The sequence below is a fragment of the Petaurus breviceps genome, unplaced genomic scaffold, assembly GCF_028583685.1.
Source record: "Petaurus breviceps papuanus isolate PSGF00001 unplaced genomic scaffold, PetGlider_PUasm1.0 90752, whole genome shotgun sequence".
Taxonomy (NCBI): domain Eukaryota; kingdom Metazoa; phylum Chordata; class Mammalia; order Diprotodontia; family Petauridae; genus Petaurus; species Petaurus breviceps.
Genome location: NW_027187336.1, coordinates 2,541,543 through 2,560,651, shown reverse-complemented (window position 1 = coordinate 2,560,651; position 19,109 = coordinate 2,541,543). Strand labels below are relative to the sequence as shown.

The 19,109-nt window shown below is 40.0% G+C and overlaps 1 protein-coding gene across 1 annotated transcript in view; it reads left to right on the top strand.

Annotated features, from left to right (window-relative positions):
- The window catches only part of LOC138146090 (5-hydroxytryptamine receptor 5B-like), a 39,505-nt gene extending 22,359 nt beyond the window's left edge, over positions 1-17,146 (top strand). The window contains exon 2 of the mRNA XM_069067776.1: positions 7,454-17,146. Within this exon, the coding sequence (XP_068923877.1) occupies positions 7,454-7,786 (333 nt within the window). The 3' untranslated portion in view covers positions 7,787-17,146. The remainder of the gene's footprint in view (positions 1-7,453) is intronic.
- The last annotated feature ends 1,963 nt before the right edge of the window (positions 17,147-19,109 follow it).

The window sequence follows — 19,109 nt, the reverse complement described above, 5'->3', positions numbered from 1 at the left end:
GTACCCTCTGTATGCACCGTCCCCCCCCCCCGTGAAACACACGCCGCACTCTGAGCTTCATCCAATCAGAGCTGCAGCAGTGAGCACGTCATCCTGTTCTTCCCCAGTGATTTGCTTGCTGGTACATTTTTTTGTTCACATTTACCTGTTTATTAAAATTGCTGTCAATGTTCATTAAAATAAGCCCTCCCCTGAAAATAAGCCCTCTGGTGTTTTTCTGTCCAAAAAACTAATAAGACAGTGTCTTATTATCGGGGAAACACGGTAGATTTTTTGAGAAGTGATTTCACAGAACTCAGAGAAAAGATAGAAGGAACCTCCTGGCCTACGACTCTAAAGAAGTCAACCCAGGAGGAATGTGAAATTCCCAAGAATAGAAATCTGATGAATAGAACTCCAATGAAGAAAAGGGGAGATTCTCTAAGGAGGAAAATGCTGATACACAGGGAACTCACTAACTTGGATTTTTTTTTCATTTAAAAACTAATTATAGGCTTAATATTTAACATTAACATAGCTAAACTTTGTTACTACATTTAAATAATTTGTGGAGGGGGTGTTGAATGACTGCACTGGCAAAGTCAAGAGAGGGGTAGCCTAGTGGTAGCCAGGCTTGGAGCTTGATTTGTGGATTCTAATCCACTGGTTAAGAACCTCTTATGTGTGTATCCATATCAATGTGTGAGACTTAGATTGTAACCCTTTCAAGGGATTGATTTCTTCTGTATAGTGTAAATGACTCAATCAGTTACTTCAGATTCTGTCCACTGATTCATTTGAGAGATTCAGATTAACTTTAAAGCTATCCCTTTTTATAGTCCTAGTGTTAGAAGGGATTTCAAGATGTCAACTACTACAGTTCTTTTTTCTTTAACCAAGGAGGGAGAGAGAGGAGGAAACAATTCCAAGTAGGGAGAAAGATGACATGGAAAGAAAGAGATATTTGAGTCTTTCCTCTGATACACACTGGCTGTGTGACCCTGAGCATAACATTTACCCTCCTAGAAGCCTTCTGGCTTCCCTGACTTCCTTCAAGTTCCAGCTAAAATCCTATCAGGAAGCCTTTCCTAATCCCTCTTAATTCTAGTGCCTTCCCTCTGTTAGTTATTTAAAAAAATTATCCTCCATATAGCTTGTTTATACATAGTCATTTTCATGTTTTCCCCAATAGTTTGTTAACTCCTTGAGGGCAAGAACTGTCTTTTGCCCTTTTTTGTATACTTAGCACAGTACTTGGCACATAGTAGGTGGCCAAAATAGGTGGCTGGTTGACTAAATCTTTGTGCTTTAAGCAACTCTAAAACTATAGTTGCAGAGAAGGTATCTGCCTATATTGATAGACAGTTTCCTTATATAGCAGTTAAATCATAGATCCTGTACCTGTCCTGCTTCAGATACATTTTTTCCAGTCTTCTAGTGGTGTTTGACTTTTAAAACCAAAATTGACAGTTTCACAGAAACCTCGTGCAGTGACGTATCAGTTGAGCCAATCCATTTATTTGATGCCTGTCCCATTTATAGTGACTCCCAAAATTTGGTCCCCCAATACCCTAACCAGTTAGGAGTATCTCTATCGAATCAATCAATCAAAGACTTTAGACTAGGTAAAGAAAAAAAAGCTCTAAAAGCTATTCAATGAAATGTAATGACATCAAATAGGAGCTATATTTGGATTAGTAGAGGAAACTTGGTCGCACCCTGTAGAGTTTATATAAACAAGCAACCTAGTTTGGAATCAGAGTTTTGAGTGCCTGGCCAGTATAAAGGTAGAAGTTGTTCTTGCCAAGTTCTTGAAAGAGAATTGCTTTGCATGGGAGGAGGAACAGTCTTGGTCTTCTCCAAAAAGCTAATTAAGGCTGGCTGACTAATATCAATTGATAATCTGGGAGGGAAGCACACTGGTGGGGGCTCATGTGCTATAGAATAAATATCCTCCCAAACTCATCTAAGTTACACTTTAAAACCTAGAAGGGAACAGGTAATAGCCACACTCTGGAGACGCAGTCTGACAGTGTGAGTATGAGTTGAGAACTTAGGAACACACTGGTTTCTTATTTTTCAACCAATTCAAGTCATAATTTTCTTCTAATGTCTCTATCCACTATCCCAAGGGCTGTCTTTGGACAAATTACACTTGTCTCAAACTATAGCTGTTTATCAGGTATAGTGGGCTAGATGAAAATTAACCTACTCAGTGTCTGTACTACTTATCACCTCTTCCAACAGAGGTTTTGGTTGTGGCAAAATTGCTTCTGCCACAGGTGAAGATCATAAAACGTTGGGCTTTGTTTTCTTTTGAGAAAGCAGAGTTTCCTTCTGACTTGAGTTTAAAAAAAAGTCTGATTTTTAAAAAAAAATTCCTTTTTCCCTTCCCTGGCTTCCTTCTCCATTCCTAACCCCTGAAAACTATGTTGCCTAAGGAGTTTCTTCATCCCATAATGAGGAAAACCAAAGAGAATTTAAAGTAACAAGTAAAGAAAACTCAGCAAGGAGTTCTGGGGAAAGGATGAAAAATTTTCTATTTCCTATCAAATGGCGTTGAGGGTATGATGAGGGCAATGGAATGTGAGGGTACATGGGGTGAAGAGGTAAATATTTTCCTTCCTCTCCCAAGAGATGTGCTAAATATTCATGTGGCAGGTCCTTGCTATGTGCTTTGAAGATTAGCTATAAAACTTCATTTGGCCTTTGGATGATTGGTAGTATCTGCTAATCATGAAAAGGAGATGAGTATCTCTGAACTTTTTGCCAGAATATTTTCAAACTCCAAAACAACTTATTTTAGGAAGGAGGCTTGAGGCTGGCAGGGTACAAGATGAATTACATACCAGCAGAATGTTTTCAGGAGCTTGTTTTCCCTGAGGGAGCACATTTGTTGTTCTTACCTTAACCCAGATGATGATGAGAATCCTATTTGTTCTGTTGATATAGGATCTTGTACTTTTTTCTCTTCCTTTCTTCCTCTGGCATCTTTCATCTATCAGGAAACACAATTATTATTCTTTGCTTATAAGCTCTCCCTCCCCTCCCCTTCACAATATTTCCTGATTGTTTTGAATAACCCTGGAAATAAATATAAAAGTAGATTGTGCATATTGGGAAGGAGTGTGGCTTGGTGGTTGAAAGAATAGTGGATTAGGAGGAAAGAGAGCTAGAGTCTGCTCCCAGCTTGACCATTAACCAGCTGCTTGATTTTAGGTAAATCATTTCACTTTTATCACCTACGTAGCTAGGTGGCATAGTAGATAGGAACACTGGATATGGAGTCAGGAAAACATGAGTTCAGATATGACCTCAGATACTTACTAGCTGTGTGACCCTAGGCAAGTCATTTAACCTTTGTCTGCCTCAGTTTCCTGAATTGAAAAATGAGAATAATAGCACCTATCTCCCAGGATTATTGCAAGGAACAAATGAGGTCATATTTGTAAAACATTTAATACAGTGACTGCACAAAGGAGGTGCTTAATAAATGTGTATTCCTTCCCTTCTTCCCTCACCTGTCAAATAGAGACAAAGATGTGCTTTTTACCTATGAATCAACAGGATTTTTCAAATCAGGTGGGAAAAATGCACATAAAAATTTTTGATAAAGTACTATAGAATTTAGGGCAATATTATGCCATCATCATTCTTATTAGAAAATGACACTTTTGACAGTGATTACTCTATGTGCAGTTGTATTTTAAAATGTGTGTGTGTGTGTGTGTGTGTGTGTGTCTGTGTCTCTGGTTGTCCTTTATATGCCACACACCCAAAAGAATGGTCCTCTTACTTTAGAGTTCCACTGCTTCCCTTAATGGCAATTCTTAATGGCAAGACCTTGGAACTAGAAACAGGAGAGTTCTGTACCTTTCTATGTAAAGATGGCAAGATCGACCAGGGCACGATCCAGTGGAAGGGTGTGGGATTTGGGCTCAGAAGACGTAGGTTTGAATCCTGACTCTGCCATTCTCTACCTATGGGATTTTGTATAAGTCATTTAACTTCTCTGGGCCTCCGTTTCCTCATCTGTAAAAAAGAGTGGGTTGTATGAGGTGACTGTGGAGGTCTCTTTGAGCCCTGAATTTATGCTTTTGAATATTTTCTTGTCGTGGGAATTATCTGTTTGAATTCTTAGAATGTAAACACCTTTCTAGTAGGGATTGTTTCATCCTTTGAATTTCTGTCTCCAGTATCCAACACTATGTGCCTGGCTCAGATTATGTACTTACTAAATACTTGTTGATTCCATACTTCTTTTTATCTCCCTTATTCTTTTGATCATCATTAGCAAGACATTTGTCTAGGTTTGGTGTAGAGTTTATTGCTAGGAAATATGATGAAGCTATAAAATGATTTCATCTACAAAAGGGCAACATTAAAATGTCATAACCCACTGAGCTAATCCATCTGGGTCTGTAGCACAGAGTATCCAGAGAAATATATTTACTTCAGTGGATCTTCCATCTCATCAACTCTAGAGGTATAGATTATAATGCACCCATCCTTTAAATTTTGTGTGATTTATTGTTCAAGTCCTCTTACATGAGGTTTACCCAGAATGCTGGGGATCTAAATGCTTCCAAAATTACATAGATACCAGTGGAGCATGGTATGGAATTAAAACCTCAGAAGGGATGAAGATTATTGATAGAATTAAAATTTTGCCACACTGTAGCTCTCAAATTTCCTCAGATGAGAGGATGCTCTTGTGGGATTAGGGTAGATGGGGACAAGGAACAAGTGAATCTCAGCAGGGAGGGTGTCTACTGGCTTTGGAATCAGATGGTCTGGGTTCAAATCCTACTTCTAATTGTACCTGTGCAAACTTGAGCAAGTCTCTTACTTTCCCCTTGTCTTCGGTTTTCTCATCTGGAAAATGGGGCATCTTCCAAGGTCCTTTCTAGCCCTAAATCTATGATTCTATGAACCACACTTGAAGTTTGACATTCTGCCTCCATGTTCACACTTGGTCATCCTAATAATGCTCCTCTTCAACAGAGTAGCAACAAAGGTAGCCTGAGGTAAATTGAAGAATGGGCCTCAGATCAAATAGGACTCTAAGATTTCTGTGTCTGATGGCAAACTTGCCCATCAGTGCCCACATTCAGTGAAAGCAAATCTCGAACTTATCCAGGGGGACCAGCGATTTGAACACATGTAGGTTGTTTAGTAGGAGCTTTCAAGAAGCCAATTTTATAACAAGTGCAGCAATTGCAGATGTTTAAACAACTTATACCAGACTCTGGGGTTAGATGAGTGACATCCTGGCAACCCACTCTCTTGGAGTGTATGCAGGCAATATGTCTATTCTCTTGTCATCTTTTGGAAACTACGTCATCTCCCAACAGATTCCAATGCCAATGTAAGATCCTTAATTTTCATTTGTTGTGCTGCTGCTTCCCCAAGCACTACTATGTATCTTTGCCTTCTACTGCTTTAGTATAATTGACTAACAGAAAATATTCTCTCTGGGAACTTCCAGTTGGGGATGAATTTCTGCAGTGCAAACATTTTTTTCACTTGAATCTTGGCATATACTTTTTCTGGAGGTCATGCATCTAATAAAGTGGCCCCCTCTTTAAAATGTAAGGGATTAGGTCACAGAGAGTGAGTACTTCCATGTTAGTGTTGCCATATATGCCTAACAAAAAAGTTGATGAACAGCAAAATTGGATCATGTGTAATGTGCTAGAAACTGACCTTGTAAATGGACTTTTTTTTGTAAATGGACCTTTGCATTATTGAAAGGGCCAACAAACATTGGGAAAGTCACTTTACTTTCCCACATTTATATTTTGGTAATTTTTTAGTTATGTCTTCAGAATGCCTTGAATTACATTAGTGACCACTGAGGTGTATGTAGTGTGTGTGTGCGTGCACATGTGTGTATGCATGCATGTGTGCATGGAGGGAGCGCATGGGGTGGAGGAAGTGTTAGGGATTTATACCTGTTTTGAGTAAGTTAGCTTCTCTGAGCCTCCATTTTCTCATCTATAAAATGAAGGAATGAGAAGAGATATTACTTCCCTTTAGTAAAATGTAAGTACCTTGCGGTCAGGGGCTCTTCTGTTTTTTGCCTTTACAGTACCTAGGAAAGTTTTTGGCATGTAGTGCCTAATTGATAAATGCTTGTGGAATTAATGATTCCAGATGTATTTTTTTTCTTTTTAGAGGGGGGATGGCAGGGCAATTGGGGTTAAGTGACTTGCCCAAGGTCACATGGCTAATAAGTGTTAAGTATCTGAGGCCTGATTTGAACTTAGGTCCTCCTGACTCCAGGGCTAGTGCTCTATTCACTGTACCACCTAGCTGCCCCCAGATGTAAAATTTTATAATGATGATACGTGATTGAAAAATGCTATGGGATGGACTGTGAGTACAGATCAAAGCATACTTTTTTCACTTTATTTTTTCTTCTTTTTTGTTGCAACATGGCTAAAAGGGAGCTTACAGTCTAATGGGGGAAACTAACATAGGAAAAGAGATAGGAAAGTGGAATTAAGTGAGGGAGGACTGCAACTCTCAAATCCTGTCCAGCTTTGACTATCTTCTCCTTTTCACATGCCTGGCTCTTGTCCATACATAAGTGTATGTGAGGATATCCATCTTGAAACTTTTTTTTTCTTTACAGACCATTTATAACTTGTCTTCATTTCCAACTATATGAAGACAGGTCCTTTCATCTCTGCTGGCATCCAGCTTCTTGTTTGTGGGCCATGTGCCTGATTGGAAAAGCAAAATGTGTATGGGTGCTCACTTCCTTCCCACACACAGGCCAATATGAGGGTGTTCTGTAGCTGATGGTTTTGTTTTACATGCAGTGGAAACCATGGTGATAGGTTTGGATGGGGAAAGGAAGACGTAGTTCATGAAAACTATTCCACTGTAGTGAGTGAGAAGTGAAGCTGGATTAGTGTTTCCTGAGCCACCTCCTTACAGACCAACGAAGGAGTTTAGCAACTTGTAAAGACGTGCATTTGTGTCCTGGGTAGTGTGACTTTACCTTTGGGGGAGATCATATGGATGACTTGATGAAAATCTACCCCTGCTAATGGAGAACTAATCCAACATGCATCTCCTGTTGATGACAGGTGAGAAGTATCTTCATAGCCTCCCAAAATCAGAGCACTCTTCCTGTGGGGATGCTTGTAATTGCTTAAAACATTTGAGTGCTTTCCTCATGTTTACTCACATTTCAAAGGCTACAGTCCAGCTGTGGGGATTCCCAGCTCAGGGATCAGTCTTCTTATTTCTCCTAACATTTGGGGAATCAGAGGCAGCTAGTTTCTACTCTGTTGTAGGTGGCACTAGATAATTATGGGATATTGAGGTCTAAAGTGCTGGGTCAGCATTGTAGGCTATTTGGTTCCATAGCAGGGCTTTGGGGCTGGGCAAGGGTGAAGCATCATGATTTCTTAGTCATCCAGTGTTGTCAGACTTTTCAAAATCTGTTTGTTTTTGTTCCAAGGCAAAGGAAGCACCCCAGGAGGCCCAGCTGGTGTTCACAGCCCGTCACGCCACCCTTGCCTTTCAGACACATGGTGAAACATGGAGGGAGCAGAAGGAGAAGAGAGCAGCCCTGATGGTGGGGATTTTAATCGGTGTGTTCGTCCTCTGTTGGATCCCCTTCTTCCTCACAGAGCTCATCACCCCACTCTGCTCCTGCAACATTCCCCCCATCTGGAAAAGCATATTTCTATGGCTTGGCTACTCCAATTCTTTCTTCAATCCCCTGATTTACACAGCGTTCAACAAAAACTATAATAGTGCCTTCAAAAGTCTTTTTACCAAACAGAGATGAAAATGCAAAACTTGGTGGGGGGGGGAATGGTGGATTTCTGTAAGAGTCTATTCCTACCTCCCACCTTTTCAAGTAAGTGAATGGAGTTTGTCTCCTCTTTTCCCCTTCTCTCTCCCCCCTCTCTCCAAGGTAGAGACAATGAAGTGGAAAGAGCACTGAAGCAGGCAGGAGTCAGAAGAATTGGATTGGAATCCTGGCTCAGTCTCAGACTTGCTATTACTTTTGGAAAATCACTTCATCTCTTCCTGAGTCTCAGTTTCCTCATCTGTAAAATGAAGGGGTCATACTAGTTAGTCTCTGTGGTCCATTCCAGTCCTGACATCCTGAGATCTGTGCAATTTTGATGTTGCTAAAACCAAACCATTAGCCTGAGGCTGCTGGGAGCAGCTGGAGAGAAGACTAGTCAAACATGGTATCCCATAATTAAGTATTTGGGGCTCATCAGATGAAAGAGAAATGAGGTGTGGGAAAGCAAGAGCTCCAAGTAGCTGGTTTATAGCAGAATCCAAGAACTGCGTAGTCAGTGAACGTGGTGAATCAGCATCATTCACCTTGTTCTCTATACTCTTTATCTCTCTCCCTCCCCCAGCCTGTAAGGTCTCCTATAAAACCCAAGGGACTTCACAGTGTCATTCTCTAGTAGAGGAAGATTGTGGGATATTGGGCTGAGACATAGGAGGGAAATGCTTGCTACCTTTCTTATTCTGCAAAAAGGAGGGAAAAAATAGACTGAATTTCCTCATCTCTAAGACAAGGAGATTGAACTAATAGCTCGCTTGTACCACTTATATCTGTGATCCTGATCCCATTCTCCATTATAACTGCACTGATGGCTAACACGTGTGGCTAGATCAAGGCTTGCTAAGAATTCCCAAGATTCTAAAGGTCTGATATTTTTCCAAATTTAAACCCTACCCTAGTGATAGCATTGATTTCCAAGAAACAAATCTGAATTGAAGGCACAGACAAAATCCCTGGACAAACACAGGAAACTACTGAATTTATCTGCTCTGTATGGAGAAGAGAAAACTATTGACTTTATTCTCTTCAATCACAGTCTTAAATCTTCAATTCACACCCCTTAAAACCCTCTAGCTTTTTAGAGACAGTTTTCTTTAGGGGTTAGATAGAGTATGGTCCTGGGTAATATCGGACAAGTGGGAACAATTATCTCAACTGAAGAAGAACATTGGTGTCTAATTCAAATAGAAATGAAGGCCATTAACCATACGTACTGTGGGCTGCACATTGACTTAGAAACCACTTATTAATATTATATGTATCCTATTGTATTTTTATTTATTTTGTTAAATATTTTCCAATTACATTTTATTATACACAAGGGAGTTTTGCAGCCCTGCTTCTGCTGCAGGGGGATGGATCTTCATGTGTCTCCTTAGGTTTCTGTGCTGAACTAGAGAATGACGATCCGTGGTAATGATGTAATGCTCCAAAGTTGAGATTCCCCAGAAACCGTCTCTTTTATGAATGCATTTTAGAGGTTTGACTAATAGAATTGATGGCAAATATATAATGGGATGGGGAAGGGGATAAAATGTTTGATATCAAGATGCAAAGAGGCAAGGGGAAGACCTCAGTTTCCTGGTCAATCTCACCCCCAAAACCAAATCAAATCAAGCCACATACACATAGTTAATGCTGAAGGATTTTAAACTTAACTCATAATTATGCTCTTTTTTATAATTTGTGAATTACCAACCCTTCTATGAGTCCCACTTTATGAGGTGCCCAGGGTGGTCAACCTACCTGGAGTAGCCAGGTCTTATCCAACCTGTTGTAACTTGGAAGTGGAAGGAGAGGAAGTACTTTGGCTATGTACTTAGAAGGGCAACTTACTGTATTTCTCTACACCAACAGAAGGAAGGAGGGTGTATAATTATATTTCAGCAGATATACACTTCATTTGCCTGGTGAGTACAGAAACAGTGGGAGAGGGACACCTCTGGCTGTGGTCTCTTGCAGTTGGGCAGAGTTCTTGGTTTCAGTTCCAGGCCAGAGGGGAGAACTGAAGGAGGACCTGAGGCCAGAGGCACCCTCCCCATACCCCAGTACTAAGAGATGATTATGAGTTACTATTAAGAAAAAATGAGTAGGCAAAGGGCAAAGAAACCCAATCATAGAAAGTTACTATGGGAATAAAGAAGACTATGGTTCATCTTCAGAGGAGGGATACTAAAGCAAAAAAAAAAAAAGCTCTCCTACCCCAAAGAGTAATATCAAATGGTCACCTGTCCAAAAAGGATTCATAGAAGAACTTTAAAAATCAAATGAGAGAGATTGAGGAAAAACTAAAAAAGAGAAAAAAATGATCTAAGAAAAATAAGATTATGAAAAGAGTTAACCAACTAAAAAAGGAGATCCAGAATCTTAAGGAAGAAAATGACTTCTTGAAAATTAGAATTGGACAAGGGGAAGCCAGCAAAGTTATAAGAGACTAAGAGAGAATTTTAAAAATCATATATATATATATGTATATAAATATATGTGTGTATATGTATATGGAATGAAAAAATAGAAGACAATGTGAAACATCTCATAAGAAAACTATATGGAGAACAAGGACAGAAAACAAAAGAATAATTGAACTACCTGAAAGCTGTGATCAAAAAAGAATATTTATACAATTCAAGAAATAATTAAAGAAAATTGTCCTGAAGTGTTAGAACAAGAGGGGAAAGTAGAAATAGAAAAAATACACTTATCGCCACTTGAAAGAACTTCTATGAGGAAAACCTACAGGAACATCATAGCTAAATTCTGAACCCCCCAGCTGAAGGAGAAAATATTACTCAAAACAAGAAAACACAATTCAAATATAGTGAAGCCACAATTAGAATCACACAAGGCCTAGCAGTGGCTACACTAAAAGACTGCAGGTCTTAGAAGACTACATATTGAAGAGCAAAAGAACTGGGTATGCAGCCAAAAATATACCCAGAAAAGTCACACATAATCCTGAATGAAAAAAAAATGGATATTGAATGAATTGCTAGACTTTCAGGATTTTATTGCAAAAAGACGTGAACTTAACAGAAAATCTGACATACAAAATCCAAGGACAACATAAGGTAATCATCAAAGACTAATTACGAGATACTCAATAACGACAAACTGTTTACATTTTATATGAGGAAATGTAAACTGTATCTCTAAGATCATAATTAGTAATTGGGTAGTTCAAAAGAAAGATTGGGATAGAGTTGAATATGATGTGATTCTAAAAAGTAAATACTATCTAGGAAAATGTAAAAAGAGCACCTTATACAAATGAGATGCAAGAGGAAGAACTGACAGAGGAATTAGATGGATGGGGAGGGCTGGCAGTTCTGGAACCCTACTCTCATTGGGAATGGTTTAAAGAGAGAACAATACGTACGTACATACATACATACATAATGTACACGCATAGAAGGGTATAAAAGTTCTAAATTCAAAAAAAGTCTAAGGGGATAGGGAGGGGGAAAGGATTTATAGAGAGAATCCTACTCACATCAGATCTGGTTAGAGAACAATATATACATTTAGAAGGGAATATAAAAGCCTTCTAAAATTAAAGAAATAAGAGAGTGAGGGAATAGAATAAGGAAGGAATACAGAAGTGTGTCTGGATTGATGGTAATGGGATAAAGAGGGAACAACATATATTTGGAAGGCTATAAAAGTCTTCTAAATTCAGATAGAAGCAAGAAGGTAAGGGGTAAGGGTGGTGGGGAGAGGATAAGGGAGGGAGGGATCCTTGGAGGAGGGGGTAGGTTAAATAATAGGGCAAAGTAGCAAGTAGAAGTAGAGGAGTCAGGAGGGACAGGAAATTAGAGATAAACATAAGATAAAAATCAGGAGTAGAATTTATTAGGGAAAAAAAGCAGGGGGTAGTAATCATAATCTTAGACAAAGCTAAAATAGATTTAATCAAAAGAGAAAATTAGGGGAAACTACACTATACATCACCCATATTAATCATATTGTTTTAGACTATTTAAAATAACTGGACAGTATATGGTTGGAATATTGCTGTAGTATTGGTTGGCTTATTGTTGTCTTTCGTTCTCGAAGAGGACCAAAATGACATCACTATGCTAGAGGCAGGGTTCCATGTGTCTGTGGCTGACCACACCAATGTAAGCTTGGAATGCTCTACCACAGTTCGGGCACAAATAGTCCATGTGAATATTTGGGGTGGATACTCTAAATCTGCACATCCTGTGTTTCCTTTGAGCTGTCTCAATTCTGCTTTGCTCATAGAGCTCAGCACCTTTTCTGACATGGGCACACCATGCTTAACTGTCCTGCACCAATGGCTCCCATGTCACAATCAATTCCAAAGTTCTTCAGACCTTGAGAGTGTCCTTGAATCACTTCTTCTGACCACCATGTGAAGGCTTGCCCTGTGTGAGTTCTCCATAAAACAAGTCTTTTTGGCAAGTGTATGTTTTGCATTCAAACAATGTGGCCAGCCCAGAGTTGTGCTCTCTAAAGCAGAGTTTGAACGCTTGGCAGTTTAGCTCAAGTAAGGACCTCAGTGTCTGGTACCTTATCCTACCAGGTGATCTTCAGAATTTTGCTATGACAACTCAAATAGAAGCGATTCAGTTTCCTGGCACGCTGTCCAGGTTTCACAGGCATACAAGAATGAGGTCAGCACAATGGCTCTGCAGACCTAAAGTGTGGTAATCAGTCCAATACCTCTTCTCTCCCGTACTTTCCTTCAGAGCCTGTGTATATATGTATATGTATGTTTGTGTAAATATATATGTATGTATGTAATCACAGGGCTGCTTCTTGTTTCCCAGTAGACTGATGAATATGTGCATGTGCATGATCTACATTTGAAAGCAGTTGCTTTACTGAGACAGCTTGGTGCTAGCATTTGATGGAGCTTTGGGTCAAAAGACCTGAGTTCAAATGTAACCACCCACACTAGCTGTGTGGTCTTGGGCAAGTCTATTAAAAAAAACCTCTGCCTCAGTTTCCTCATCTGTTATTGCTGTTGTTACTGATATGTATGCATATATGCATATTGCGTATAATGTGTATACATATACATATATGTATACATATATAAATGTACAATGTGTGTATATATGTATGTATGTGTGTGTGGAGAGATAGATGGATAGTTTTCTTTTTCTCTTTTGGACATGAGATTTTATTGGATGCAGGAGTGGGGAACCTGTGGTCTGGAGGTCACATGTTGATTTGTTTTGTGGAGTTTGAATTCCATCAAAGGGTCATACTTGAGGACCTAGAGGGCCATATGTGGCCTTGAGACTACAGGTTCCCCACCCCTGGTCCATTGCCATCTCTGTGAGGCCTTTCATGATTCCTATAGCTACTAGTGTTTCGTATTGTTTTAACTTTACATATATTCATGTCTGTTTGTGATTCATGTTTCATGTTTACCCTTATGGCAAGTAAGCTCCTTGAGACCAGAGACAATTTCGTATTTGTATCACTAGGTCATCTCCTCTGCAATAGCCACTCTTCTCTCTAAGTTTCACTCTCTCCTTCTACTTATATTGAAGGCTTCTTCTTAGTCTCCTTTGCAGGATCTTCATGCAGGTCATGTTCTATAGCTATTGGTGTCCCACATGGTTGTATGCTGGGCCCTCTTCTCCCTCTATACTACTTCATCTGGGGATCTTGGCTCCCATGGATTTAGTTGCCATCTTGTACTGAAGGTTCTCCAATCTACCTATTCTTGTTGCAGCCTTTCTGCTGACCTCTGATCTTGCATCTCCAACTGCCTTTCAGACATTTCAAACTGGATGTCCAGTAGACATCTTAAACTCAACTTGTCTCAAACAGAACTTGTTATTTTTTCCTGTAAATCTCCTCCTGCCTCCATCTTTTTCTATTACTGCATTCTTCCAGTCCCCCAGGCTCACAACCTAGAAGTCATCCTGGATTCCTCACTATCTATCATTCCCCATATCCAAACTATTGCCAAGGCCTGTCAATTTCACCTTTCCAGTATTTCTCAAAGATCCCCTCCTTTCTTCTCTGACACTGCCCAAGACATATGATGTGGTAACAAAGAAAGTCCTGATAAAAGGGAAAAGGGTCAGTTGGAACTGAAGACCATCAAACAAGGTATCTAGTCATGGTTAATATCCTGCAACAGAAAAGAGAGGTGAGTCCTAGTTATACCAATTATCATAACGTGTTTTTTTTTTGCTTTTTATTGATACATTTTTGTTTTGACACATCAGTCACAGACATATACCAATGACCCGTTCCCAAAAGTATGTTCTTTTAAACTGCTTCACATATCTGAGGGTAAATAAATCAAATTCATAATTAAGATGTTCTGCTTCGGTGAAGTCCTATAATACCCATAAATATCATGATTCGTTTGCATTTTCCCCAAAGCATATTTTGGATCCTGGACTTTCTTGCATCTTTTAACATTGGTGACCATTAACTTCTGGATAATCTTTGCTTCAGAGCCACCACAGTGTGATACAGTAGGAAGGTGAGTCTGAATCCCTGTTCTGTCATCTGACTTCTGGACCTCAGTTTTCTCATCTGTAAAATAAGGGAACTGAATTAAAGGACTAAGTCCACATGGTCTTCCTCTCATTATTCTAGCAGCTTATTCTCTCTGTCTGTAATGCCCCTAAGGCTCTTGCCATGGTTCTCTTCTCTCTCCACATACAAACACACTCCTTGCATTCTCTTCCAAGCTAGGAGCCATAGATTTTGAGCTGTAAGGTACTTTAGGGGTCAATCATTTAATTTAGAGATTCTTAACCTTTTCTGTGTCATGGACTACTTTGACAGTCTGGTGAAGCCTATGGGCCCTTTCTCAGAATGATGTTTTTAAATGCATAAAATAAATGTACATAGGATTACAAAGGAAACCAATTACACTGAAGTTAGTTATCAAAAGAAAAAAGGTAGTCCCCAGGTTATGAACACCTGATTCTAATTCACATCTATCATTTTACAGATGAGGAAGCTGAAGCACAGACAGGTTCAGTAACTTTCTCAGTCACCGAGGTAAGAAGTGCTAGAACTGGAATTTGAACCCAGACCTTTTGACTTGAAACATAGTCATCTTTCTACTGGACCATGTTGCCAATCCAGATCTATACTGCCAAATGCCTACAAGACATTTCTACTTGGTTGTCCCACTGACATCTGAAAGTCAACTTGTTCAAAACTGATTTTATTATCCTTCTCCTAAACCTTCTCTCTCTGTGACTTCACCATTTCAGTCAGTGGCATACCAAGCTGCCCATGTTTGACTGAAGCAAAAATATAAAATTTAGTGGGGTAACAGTAGAATCTTGAGCCTAGGTTTAAAAAAAAAAACACAACTGCACAAGTATGGGATAAGAAATTTGCTAGACAAAAATTCACAAAAAAGACGCAGTAGTTATAAGCTCAATACAAATAATTGTGAATGCTGTTTTTGATTCTTCCTTTCCCTTGCCTTTCATCTCTGATCAATTGCCTGGTCCCATTACTTCCACAGTCCCTCCAAAAGTCCGTCCTTGCCTTTCTATTTTCACTGCTGTCACTCAAGCAAAGGCTCATTCCACTCTGCTTGTATTATTAGGTACAGTCTCTCAACAGAAGACTCCTTCCCACTGTCATAAATCTGCCAAAAGAATAGATGTGATCGTAAGATTTTAGATTTAGAACTGGAAGGTACCTTAGAGGTCATCTTGTCCCACGGCATCAATTTGCAGGTGAAAAAACAAACCCAGAAATGTTAAGTGACATTTTCTATCTCAATTTTTTTTGGTGGTTTCCTCTCAAATAAACTCAAAGTCCTTTAGTAATTAAAGCACTTCACAATCTGGTTTCATCCTACCTTTTTAACCTTATCTTATGTTATTTCCCTTCATGCACTTTGTTTCAACCACACTGGACTATTTCTATTTCTGGAGCACATTTCTATACTGTCCCTTTGTTCAGGCTCTCCTCAATGTCTGCAATATTCTCCCTCCTCAATTCCTATGTAACAATCAATCAGTATTTATGAAGCACCTATCACATACCCAGGCACTGTGTTAAGCACTGGTCATCTCCATTGCCAACTCCCTCCCCAGGTCAATTTTCATGCTCCTTTGATATACCTGTTATATAATTTTCCATGAATGTGTCAGCCACATTCCAAGCTGCATGAGAGCAGGGACTTTTTTTTAAACTTTGTATTACTCCCAGGACAATGTTTGATGCATAGTAGGTATTTAATAAATGTTTGCTAGATTGAAATCTTGTTTTTCATAGTAAATCCCAGTCTAATTTAATACATCCCTTTGCTAACATTCATAACCAAATCTTATGGTTTTACTCAAATAGAAATTATTCTTCACAACAACAGACATAGAACTTTGACTCCCAGATTTGATGGTTGTTTGTCTACTATTGGCATCAGCTTAGTAGTGGTTTACTGTTAGTGATAGGCAAATTAAATCCAAACTGGAGAAATGTTTCTGCTGGAAATTCCTGGAGGTGCTAGTCTCACCCTCTTTCCAATAGCTCTAGGGTTTATTTAAATACAATTTGTTCAGGGTTTCTCAAGTGAAAACACACATACCAGTTGGGAGGAAGCAGCTGTATATATTTTAGTATTCACTGTTCCAAGGTGGTAGGGACCACATCAGACCTTTTGTTGATAAGCCCAGTTGTGTCCAAGTGGGTGACAAGCCATAAGAATAGCTTGCCAATGCTAATACCATGCTCTTGGCTTAGATGGAAAACTTTAGTCTGTGACTGCTGAATATCACCTGGCTTTCTCCAAGATTAATGAAAATAAGAGTTGCAAAGTTGGACAAAACCTCAAATGCTATGTAGCCAAACCTTATCCAATCTACAAATGCTTGCTACAGTATCCTAACGAGTGGTATCTGGCTTCATTTGAAGATCTCATGGTGTAGCATGGTGTAAGGGTTATGGGATTTAAAGATCTTCCATGCCCCATTGGACTTGCTGATGTAGCAGGAAGGGGTGGAGCAAGAGGAAGCGGAAGCCAAACTGGAGTTCCTGCGGTGGCTGGCGGTAGTGGCGACGGCGGCAGCGGCAGCAGAGGCAGCGGCAGCGCGAAGCCCTTTTTGAGTTAGCCAGAATTTCTGCTAAGGACTCCTGCTGAGGACTGCCAGGGGCCGGAGCTGCTGGGAGCGCGCTTCCCGGACGCTGGGTGGTTGCTGTGAGTGGGGAGAGGAGGACCTTTGCCTGAGGTAGCCTGTTCTGTTTTAAAGGCTTGAAAATGTGGGTGCTTTCTACTTTATCTACCTGTGCCAATGTCATAACTACTCTGATGGCTTTCACTTTCTGGTTTTGGAACTCAGTCTTTTGGTATCTTAATAAATTTTCTAGTTTATTCCTCCATATGGCAAGCATGATATATTTTGTGATGGATAATTATATCAGCATATCTGTAATCTCCATAGGCATTGTGAATATGGCATTGCTAATACATTTGGCGACCAGGATGGGATCACAAAATGTCAGGCCTCTATTTGGAAGCAGTGGGGCTTTAGAGGGAGAAATGGCTATTCCAGGATGGGAGGATTTGCCTTATTCCTCTCTAGCCAGAGAATGGGCTAAAAGCACAGGGCCCTGTGAAAACTGGGAACCAAGGCTAAAAGAGGGAGAACCTGGAGATTTGGAAAGATGTTTGAAAGCAATACCCATAGAACCAGGCAAAGAACTGGCAGGAGTGTGCAGGAGAGGCTGGGTGCTGCTAACAAGTTATCGCCTTATGTGTAAAAGTAGGGATAAGCTGCTGAAGGAAAGAGCTCGGATGGCTAGGGAGTCAGCTGGTTTGCCTGAGGATTCTTCTGTGTCACAGCACTCAGAAGAGCAAACTGGAGGGACTCATGTGGTCCAGGAGCAAGCTACTGTTCATGTAGCTAAAAGGAAGCAAAAAACTAGCAGAATGAATGTGCATGCAGCTTTTGTACAGGCTGGGCAGAGTTGCCCTGACAGCTTCCAGGAGAATGTGTGTGAGGAGAATGGAGCAAGGTTAGATGAGGAGTCTTCTAATGTAGAAGCTCTCCCCATACAAAGAAGAAGACAGGAGAACCACCGAGGCAAAACAGAGTCCAGGGAGATAATTGAGGATTTCACTCAACAGGAGATCACTGATATATTGAGTAGATTTACCCAAAGAATGGGGGAGTCTTTAGTGTCTTGGATAGTAAGAATCACTGATGAAGGCGCTGGAGGAATAACACTGGACAATGAGGACTGTTTAAAATTCATAAGTATCAGTCAGAATCCTTTTGTACACCAGGCTTTTAGGGATCACCATATGCAAGGAGGAAATAACAAAACTAATCTTCTAGCTTTAGCTGCAGAAGGATGCAAAAAAGCAATATCCAACTGAATCTATGTGGCCTAGGGGAGACAGACCCTGGTACTCACTTAGAGACTGTATGAGAAAACTAAAGGAGGAGGTAATGAAAACTGCTATCCTGATTGGAGATGCAAATGCATATTATGATACCCCCTAGGAGTTCCTCATAGAAATATCATAGTGAAGACGGCTCCTCCTGCATATAAGCACTTAATTCTGACTCTATTAATTGGAGAAATAGGGCACCCTCTTTCAGAGGTGCTGGATAAGATTTCACAATTAAGCGATTTAGGGGAATGGGAAAAAGACAAATTGCCTGGAGAGAGAAGAGTAAACAGCCAGAGGATTCAGAGACAAAATAGACTGACAAAAAGGGAACTGTTTACTGCTCTATTAAGAGCTGGGGTGGACTTTAGAAGAATAGATGGTATTCCAACTGAAGAGCTGCATAAGCTGTACCAAGAAAAGGTACTTAGCATTAGAATGAACAGGGAAGCAGGAACCACCCCTGCAGGTATTTCTGAATCTGAATCTTTGTATCCAAGTTTGCCCCACCTTCAGGGGGAATAGGAGATAGGCCAAGCCCCAGCCCAGATAAAAGAAATATGCAGAAGAGATTTCAGACCCCATGTTGGTTTAACAATATATTGGAAGAATGGATCAACTACTGTGACTAGGGCACTGCTTGATACTGGGGCTGAGGCCACACTTATCTATGGAAACCCTGATAAGTTTAAACATGGAACTCCTATTACCATCACAGGTCTAGGAGGCACTGAAATATCAGCCAGACAAGTTAAAATAACAATGAAAATTGGACAGTTACCTAAGAAAGAATATACTGTGGTTGTTGTACCCATTCCTGAATACATCATTGGAATAGATGTATTGAGAGGCATGACTCTGAATTTACCTGAAGGGAGATACCAGTTTGCTGTGAGGAAGATAGGAATTAATACAGTTTTAGTGGGAAAACTAAAAATGGACCCAATC